Consider the following 9,345-nt stretch of genomic DNA (forward strand, 5'->3'; position numbering starts at 1 on the left):
TTCCAGGCTCTGTGGGAGACCGATGGCTATTCTGCATACCAGGCTTTCAGGAACCAAAAAAACCACAGCAAGCCAGCAGCAAAAAGCAGCATGCGCTGGGCCGAAATCCCCTCTCCCTCCTCAGCACAGCTGTGTTCCCTGAGCGCCTGCCCAGTTCAGCTGCCGCTGAGAAGTTTGCTGATGATGCACACGGTCATGCTGACCTGCAGCAATGCTGGAGGCTCGTTGTTTGCGCAAGGCCACGCGGCTGCATCTGCCTCCCCGCCGTCTGCCAGCGCAGCCGATCCCAGAGTCGTGGGGACAGGAGGGGGTCGCAGATGTGGGTGGCAACACATGTGTTAGCATCATGTCACGAGAAACCTCCACTTCTGGGTGGATGGAAAGGAGTGACATTTTTATCGATGGATTGCTGTACTCTAAGGCATTGCATAAGCAAAGGGAGGCTCTGCTTTGTCATGTTTCGGTAGCCACTGCTGTGTGGTTTTGTGTTTTTAATATCATTAAGCAAGAAGGGATCCAGTGCGTGGGTAGGATTTTACAACAGCTTTCTTCTGTCACCAGTTACGTACCAATTCCTCCTGCTGCCTGGCTTTAGGCAACAGGTGGTGCTGCCCCCTTTTCAGGCACAGGCACAGACAGAGCCCTTTAGACTCCGATGCCAAGAGTCTGGGAAGAAGAGGTGGGAACAAATTGCACTTGTGTTTTTCCCTCGGCCTAGTCGTGGGGATCTGATTTGTTCCCACCAGAGAAGTCTTTTGTCATGATCTCTTTCATTTCCTCACTTCTCTTCTTGTCAATGATCTCCATCTCACACATTTTCTGCAAAGTACAAAGGGGAAGGGCTGAGCAGGGAGAAAGCCAGCAGCTTTTTTTTTTTTTTCTTCTTTTGCCAGTCCCAAGAACAAAAGTTCTATTTTCCTGATTAAGTTACACACAGAGATGGAAAGAAAGGCTAAAAACCTCTAATCCACATTCCCCAAATTCACACCTGTCCTGTGCCATGAAGGGAAACACTCAGTTCCCTGCCCCCTTGCCCCTTGGGTATCGGAGGAGAGTCTGCTTTAAGGTCTCAGGCACTAGGGATTCCCTCCATGTACTGTACGACCAATGCTGCCAGGGCCCTTGCATACCTGTGAGATTTCAGTGAGGACAATCCTTTGATACTTCTTGCCCTGTCCTAGAGCTTCCATCTCTGCCAGGAATTCCCTCCTCTCCTGAATTTCATTCACCACTGACAGATAAGAGAAAACACTGTGGAAATGATTCAGCCAAAAAGCAAGAAAACATGTTTCTGTCTGGATCTGAACTCCCAATTTCCTAGCTCTGCTTGAACAGCGGTCCCGCCAGGGGAAGGGTGATGTCTGCTGTAACACTCATCTCGTGCATGTCATCAAAATACCTCAGTAGTCCCTTCCGCAATGGGAAATGTCCCCCCTGCCCATCTTCTTGCCACTCCCCATCTTGCCGGAATGGTGACTTTCTAGTTTTATTTGTACAGACAATTCTCTGTTGCTTGTGGGCAATTTAACCAGTCTGTGGATGGAAACAGAACCTGCTTAAAGCTGTTGAGGTTCGTTAGTTGCCATGCGTCACCTGGTGACCGCAACCATTTCTGCTCCCAGGACCAGCACAGGCACAGAATGTTAGCTGCCGCTTTGCAGCACAGACCTGCAGCCAGCTGGTGCAAATCTTGCCACAGTACAAAGTACATGGGTATCTCAGATGTGTCAAGGACAGCACTCAGCTTGCAACACGTTTTAGAGGATACAAAGCATGCGTGAAGCCAGCTGCGCTGGCTTCCCTGCAGCAGGGACCAAAGCACTGCTCCTGTACACGTTATTCTAGTGTTGTCTGTCTTTGTGCTGCCCTGACTACCGAAGCGCCAGCTGGGGTGTACACACGCATTGAAGATTCAAGCACAGAGAGGTATTAGGTGGGGTTTTGCCATCCCAGAATACTCTGCAGGCCAAAGTCCCTCACTGCTTAAAATTCTGCTCAACATTTAAGCTTTCCTAGTGTAACTGCTCTGATCTTGGAGTGAAAGAAAACAGAGCCCAAACCGTGGTCAGGCTGGCAAGTGTCCTAGTCTATGTTGAGTTACACTGGCTGGAAAAAGGACCTGCAGTACCTGGGCTTCCTGCCCAAGTCACCCTGCGCGTCCCCAGGGGATTTCCCCGCCAGCGGAATTCATTTTGTGCGGGCAGCCCAGGGAGCTTGCATCTGCCAGCAAACCTCTGCAGGGTAAGCTCTGCGAAGACGGCTGGATCACAAAGTCAGAGCAGCCAGTCCTTTCTCTTGGAAACTGGGCTTTGTGCCTCCTTCCGCAACGGGCTTCAGGTTACCGGCAACATGGTCTGCCACCCCAGCCCTTCCCAGGCTTCCCGCCTGCCTTCCTCCGGGCTACGTGAAGACATACATTCTTCAAACCGGTCAGGCTCAGGTATCTCCTCTTCCTTTGTCCGACCCAGGGTCTGCTTCACCTTGTGCTCCACCACATCCTTCCCTGTCGCTAAGATGTTTTGGAGCCTTTGCTTCTCCTTTTCCAAATCTCCTGTGAATGCCAAGGGGAAAAAAAATTATTATCAGCCTGTCTCCTCAGAGAGGAGCCTGGCTACACTGCTTCCCTGCTAACGATGCCAGACGAAGCGTTACGTTAACGACAGCCCAGTCTGAACTGCACAAGCACCACATAGGCATACAGAGCCAACCAAACTGACATCAGAGGTTTGATTCACATTTATAAGCTAGAAAATTACACGGCGTTCCCCTCTTACGCAAGGGCTGCATGAGTCCCTGTTGCCTGTCACCCTCCCAGCCAGTGGGCAGAAGTCAGCGAGTGCTTACAGTAGACGTTCCCTCAGACATCCATTTTTAAAGCATTTTTGAAGACAGAAAATGTGAGGACAAAGAGCAATTAAGACAATCCCTGCCGCTACTGAGATTGCAGGCAGGGAACGGACATAAGGGGAAGAGAGGGAGCGGGCGGCAGTGTTTATTTATTTATTAGCGGTGTTTGCCGACTTACGCCTCGCCCGTGGCTTGAATTTCTCTCGGGTGTAGGCATCTCCTGCCTGGCAAACCTCGGCAGGTCGGAGATGCGGTTTCGCCAAAAGCCTGCGCGGCTGACAAACTGGCGGGAAGAAAGCAGGCGCTGCAGGCGCTGGCTCTTTGCTGGATGTGGGGTGACACTGGAGGGGCAGGGTGTCTCCTCCTGGAGAACAAACCAAAAATAACGGTAGGTCAGACAAGAGAGGAGCCGGGGTGGATGGCCCCGAGCTACCACCGGCAGCAGATCTGCCTGTTGATCCACCGTAGCGCCGCAAGCGAAGACCCCGGGAGTGCCACAGACGTCCGTGCCAGTTGTTGGTGTGCGCTGACACGAGACAGACTTGCCGTTCAAGTCACGCCATCGCGTCCCATTCCCTGGATGACCCTTGGGGACACTTCGCTCCCGGACGTCCCCGCGTTTTAAGCCCGGCCGTGGGCGAACGCCGCTGCCTCAAGGTGGGACACGAGGGCGAGAGGGCCGTCACTCACGTTTCACGCTCTCCATCAGGTATCGCCTCTGGAAAGGCGTCAGCTTCGATTCCTCCATCATCGCTGAAAAACATGACGTCTGCCTGAAGACGGCAGCGGGAAGGGGCCGGGGAACCGGCACCGGGGCCATCCTCCCCGCCGCTCCCCCTCCCCACCTCACGACCCAAACCCAAAGGGGAAGATGGAGCTTTAGAAGACTCAGGCCGCCCGGTTCCCCCGGTTCCCCCGCGGTTGGACGCGGGTTCTTCCCCCGCGGCGGGGGCAGGACCGGCCGGATCCCGGCGCTCCGGCGGTGAGCGGGGTACGGGGAGGCCGAGCGGCCTGGCCGGGCCTCAGCCCCGCTCCGCCGTTACCTCTCAGCAGCTCCCGGGTCGCCGGGCTGTACCGGGCTGGCCCGCCGCCGCCGCCGCCTCCCCCCGGCCCCGCCACCGCCGCCGCCGTCAGGGGCGCTGACGTCACGCCGCGGCGCTCCGACGTCTCCATAGCGACGAAGCGGCGACCCGGAAGGGAACGCCACGGAGCAGCGTCGCCCCGGTAACGGCGCCGCCGGGGCACTTCCGGTGGCGTCCCGGCGAGCCCCCGGAAGTGGTTCTTACTTCCGGCGGGCAGGAAGGCGGTGAGGAGGCAATATGTCTGACAACGAGGACAAGTGAGGCCGGGGATGGGAAGCGGGGGGGGCTTCGGGTCGGGACGGGGGCGGCCCGGCTCGGTGTTCGACGTCCGTTTTCCTCCCGCAGCTTTGACGGGGATGACTTCGATGATGTGGAGGAGGATGAAGGCCTGGAGGACCTGGAGAACGCGGAGGAGGTGGGTGCCCCCGCGGGTCCACCGCGCCGGCCGGCCCGGGCGAGGCCTGGTTAGGCGGTGGTTGGGGCTGGGGAGGCCTCGGGGGGCTCTACCAGCAGCGTGAGGCCTCGGTGATGGGCGCAGCTGAGGTGCAGCGCTGGTCTGCTTTCCCCAGGAGGGACAGGAGAACGTGGAAATCCTTCCCTCGGGAGAGCGGCAGCAGGCGAACCAGAAGCGGATCACTACCCCCTACATGACCAAATACGAGCGAGCCAGAGTTCTGGGCACTCGCGCCCTCCAGATAGCGTGAGTATTTCACTCCATATCCCAAGCGTCGCCACAGCTTCTCCTCCCTTCCCGCTGAAAGCTGCTTTCTTCCTTCCTTAAAAACTCCTGGATCTCATGTAATCCCTTAAATGACTGCTCCACTTGCACATCACCGTCTTGGTCAGCACTGAAGCACAGGACCGTGGAGCTCTTAGTTGCCTGTGAAGTATCTTGTCTCTCGCCTTGGCTGAGACTGTGGTACTTGTGCCTAGAGAGGGGGGTATTCGGGAGCTGCAGTGGACCTTTCCTAGGTTGCAGGCGAAATGAGTAGGGGATGTGGCAAGGTGATCCTGGTTTCTGCCTTTCATAAGGGAGCCAACATGGGCTGGAAAGCTGAGAACCAGTTTGCAAAAGCCAGTGTCGGAGGGAGGGATGCTCCAGGACGTCTTCAGTTGATACCACAGGGCTGTAGGAATTGGGACTGGAGTAACCAACCCAAAATCTGTTTTAAGTGCAGTTGCATTGTGGGAAGCTGTAAGTTTTTTCAAGTATTTGGAATAGGAAGGCCTGATTTATAATAGGTAATAACACTTAAATTCTATTTTAAGAACGGCTGGCTGCTCTCAACTTCATCCATTTGCCTGTCTAGACTTGTTTTAATAATACATGTCAAAAAGTTCTGTGCTTTTTGAAAAACTGCCTTATGAGCGAGATTATTAGGCTGCGTCAAGGTTTGTCTGAAAGCACATCTATGACTTTCATCTTGGTTGTATCCACCCTCAAAATGATGCCTCTCCTCTACATCATTTAGAAGTTCATGGGTGGTGATCAGATCTTTCCTTAATCATCGCTTTGCCAAGCTATTCTTTGCACAGTCTTCACTCTGTGAAGCTATTTTGTGCACTTCTGTCAACTGGTGGAAGGCCAGAAAAATGGGGGAGATGAGATGGGCCCATGCCAGGCCTTTAATCCAAAACACTCTGGCGCCTGGTTCTGCTTCACCTACAGATTCTGCCTTCAGTGCTGAACCTAGGCCAGCAGCAGCCCCCAGTGGCCTTATCCACGTATAACGTGAACTTTCTTTGCTGCTGCTGTCTAATGGGCAGATGTTGTCACCCATGTTTGCTCTGCTGTTACAACCCACTGCAAAATGCTTAATTTTTAATTCCTAGAGGTAGAGTGCATTGTAAATCCAGCCCCTCGCTTCCCCCCAAACAAAGCCTGGAAGGTGTGAGCAAATCAGAACGCAAGAGATGTGTTGGAGTCGTGGGAGGCATGCTCATTTTACAGCGTTTCCACCCCTTCATTGGATTAATTTTAGAACCACTCTTTTCCTCACATTGAAGTACAGCAGAGGGTGACTAGGAGGGTGTAGCCAGCCCTTGAGCACCAGCTGGTCAGCAGAGGCTGAGGGATGGGGCAAGAAGAACATGCAAGTAAAAGCTCAGTCTGAAACCACTTGGGGGAATTTTCTTCCTGAAGTACGTAAGAGAGCAAATCAGATTTGCCAAGGTGGTGTCCCACCCTCCTACTTTGCTGGCCGTTGTGCAGGTGCGATAGGTAGGCATGTGCTTAGCTGTTCCTCTTCCCTCTCTGTGCATTTGCTCAAGTGATTGTTGATGTTCTGTCCCAGGATGTGTGCCCCTGTGATGGTGGAGTTGGAAGGAGAGACAGACCCCTTGCTAATTGCCATGAAAGAACTCAAGTAAGTCCCAGGCTTTGGCAGGTGAGCGTATTGATTTCCATAAAGCCAGCAGTCCTCTCCTTGTCCCAGCATTTAGCAGCTTATTCCAACACAACCTTGTCTTCCCCCGACAACAGTGAGCACTACAGTTGCCTTCCCCTTTTTTCACGTAGGGACTTCTCCACAGCTGCTCTCTCCCATCCTAGTTGCTTGTACAAAGTACTGATGATTAGGAGTGCTCTGACGTGTTTTACTTTGGAGTCCAAGTGTTCTTTATTTCTATGATGAGAACCCAAGGTCCTCATCTTTCTGGAATCGGTTTAATTTCCTGAATGGAATTGATTCGAAGCAACCATCTGAACAGACCTGTGTTCATATGAAGTGCTGGCAAAAATTAAAATAAGGGTCAGGCTGATGGTGTGGAGACTCTGTTAAGAATGTTCTTTTCCTGCACCCTTGCACGCTTGGCTTACTGTGCTTGCGAGGAGGCCTGTCCCCTGCTTACAGAAAGATAAATCCTTTCTGACTGTAGCAGAGGCAGCTTTTGGATGACCACTTACAGGCCCCCCTTTCCACAGCAGAGCTCCCTGCTGGCCCACAGTTTGCCTGCACGGTCGGTGACCTAGATCACATGCAGGTATCCTTCAAGCAGAGCAACTGGACTCCATTACTGATTAAATCCCTGTTCTTGAACCGAATTGTCCCTCTGCTCCCCCAGTTTCTCAGTGCATTGCTGTTGCTCTTGCAGATTTTATATCTATTACAGCTCCCTTTATTGTTGCCAAAAGCTCCTTAGGTCACGTTCCTGTCAAATCTCCAAGCTCAGACTGAATTGCTTCTGGTCACTGTCTGAGCATGAGCTCTAGAAAGTAAGTCAGCGTGTGACAAAGTATAGTGGCATCCTCTTCTGTGCCAAAATTCGGTTGTAATTCTTGGCATGAGGGAGCTATTTTGCTACTGGAAAAACAATGGCCCTGAATGTGATCATTAAAGAAGTTGTATTACTTTTCAAGTCTGATACGGTTGAAACCTGATGCCCTGGTTAGATTCCAGACTGTCTGATTACATGCTGCTGACTTAAATCTACTTCCATTAAGTTAAATTGTGTTCAGCATTTTCTTGCTTTCTAATTGGAAGCACTGTTAGCAGATGCTGTGCTCCACCCCAGCTGTACCAGGTTTTGGTACCTGAATAGGCCCTATTTCATGTATCCTTCTTAAAATGTAACTGATGCTCTCAGGGTGCAATATACTCTGTAAATATCAGTTTGTCTTGAAGGTTCTCAGAATTCTGCCACTTCTGTAGTGTCTTGTGGGGAAAAATCTTCCATCAAAGAAAAAGTGGATTTGTTCTTCAAGTCCCTTGATTTTTTTTTTTTTTTCCCCTTTATCTGTGTTAGATGCTTGGTGTTGTCTCATAGCGGGTTCAGGTCACAGGGCTCAATTCCTGCAGTAGCAACAGAGGCCTGACCCTCTGTAGGTCGTTGGTTGTTCCAAGTCTAAGGGTGCTCATTGCTTTGCACCTACGAAAGAGAGCAGGTTGTTGGGACTTCCCTCTACCATATAATACCAAATCACTGGTGCTACACAGATCTCTTAGTTAAACCTGATGAGCTTACCGAAGCCACTAAGCACCTGAGTTCCCATTGCCTGCTGAAGTGGTATAGTGAAGGCTCTGGCATTTCTGTTCACCTCTCTGTCCTCCCTTCAGAGCACGCAAGATCCCCATAATCATCCGTCGTTACCTACCAGATGGGAGCTATGAAGACTGGGGTGTGGATGAGTTAATTATCACAGACTGATCTGCCTCCAGCCATTGTTTTGGTTCTTTCCTTCTCCAGAGATGTTTCTATTTTTGTTTATATTTGCGTAAATAAATTATAAACCTCCCCATTTTAAGTTAAATGTGTTTGGGTTTGGTTTTTTTTCCTCCCACCTTCTCTTTCATCTCAGTCCTACATGCCCAAGAGAAGACTTTCTTACTTCTCTCTACCAGCTTTGTCATTATTCTTTCTTTCTGTGTCATGGGCTATATTGGTAAGATGAGGGAGCCAAGTGCCATGCTTTTCTTGCAGCTTTTTTTCACCTGCGAAGGCCCTACCTTTTACCTAGGCTAAAGACTGCAGTAACTACCTCCTCCTCCTCCAGCACAGCTCCTCCCTGGTTGTAGGACTGATAGCCAATTAAAATCCTGCTGTACAAAACCACTCTTGCAGGTACTTTGGCTTCAGAAAGACTCCAGCCCTCCACCCCTGTCCCTTCTTAAAATGGGAGTGCTGAGACACCTCCATTGCTTCCCCCTAGACAGTTGGGCCTTTGTGCCCTGAGCAGGTTGCTGTGGAAACCCCCAATTTCCTCTCTGGCTGGGGCTGGCTGTGGGCCTTCTCAGGAGTATCGTAGAGCAGCTCTCATCAAATCACCTATTGTTTCCCTGCTCCTGCTGCTTATCAAAAGTGGGGATCCCCTTTCAGTGGCACTGCCCCAGCCGGAAGAAGCGCAGTCGCCACTCACAGTCCCACCAGCTCGGCAGTTGTAGGTTGTCGCTGCGCTTGTTACTCGTACAGCTGTTCTCTGACACGCGGTGGAACTGATGGTGCTGGGGGTGTGGGTGCTCTCCAGCCATCTCAGTTGTACGTACTCTGGTGGTTCTTATGGTGGCACAACAGTAGTTAAATCCTAGAGTCCTTTAATCTGTAGCGTGATGAAAGATCAGTCGTTTGTCCCCTTCAGGTACCTGCACTCTTGCCTCGGATGTGTGGGGAGGTTACATGCTCAAGTCAAGAGTTGGGGGGATGCATTACAATCTGCAAGGGCTTCCAGCTAGCCACTACCAAGTTTTCATTTCTCGATCTGTGTGCTCCAAGGTTCTTGCTCTGCATGAGGAAGATCTGAGCTTTTGGGCAGAACACACCAAGTCTTTCTCAATTATCTTATTAAAAGGTGCTCTCGGAATTTTTGTCGTCTTTTATTTGAAGAGAAGAAGGGGCAAGGTGCACCTAACCTGTGGGTTCTGCTTTACGTTAATTTTTCTCTTTATACTGGTCCAGGAAGAGTATTTCCAACTAGTTTGTG

The 9,345-nt window shown here is 51.5% G+C and overlaps 2 protein-coding genes across 2 annotated transcripts; one reads left to right on the forward strand and one right to left on the reverse strand.

Annotated features, from left to right (window-relative positions):
* Nucleotides 1-476: 476 nt before the first annotated feature.
* Nucleotides 477-4,143, reverse strand: C6H22orf23 (chromosome 6 C22orf23 homolog). The gene is made up of 6 exons (XM_052788922.1): nt 3,891-4,143; nt 3,538-3,600; nt 3,026-3,211; nt 2,417-2,551; nt 1,131-1,231; nt 477-819 (listed from the first exon to the last, which is right to left on the reverse strand). Exons 1-6 carry the CDS (start codon nt 4,018-4,020, stop codon nt 715-717), a joined length of 720 nt encoding a protein of 239 aa, XP_052644882.1. The 5' UTR covers nt 4,021-4,143; the 3' UTR covers nt 477-714.
* On the forward strand, nt 4,021-8,178 carry POLR2F (RNA polymerase II, I and III subunit F). The gene is made up of 5 exons (XM_052788925.1): nt 4,021-4,186; nt 4,275-4,344; nt 4,499-4,629; nt 6,224-6,295; nt 7,985-8,178. Exons 1-5 carry the CDS (start codon nt 4,167-4,169, stop codon nt 8,073-8,075), a joined length of 384 nt encoding a protein of 127 aa, XP_052644885.1. The 5' UTR covers nt 4,021-4,166; the 3' UTR covers nt 8,076-8,178.
* The last annotated feature ends 1,167 nt before the right edge of the window (nt 8,179-9,345 follow it).

Source organism: Harpia harpyja, chromosome 6 (assembly GCF_026419915.1).
Source record: "Harpia harpyja isolate bHarHar1 chromosome 6, bHarHar1 primary haplotype, whole genome shotgun sequence".
Lineage (NCBI taxonomy): Eukaryota > Metazoa > Chordata > Aves > Accipitriformes > Accipitridae > Harpia > Harpia harpyja.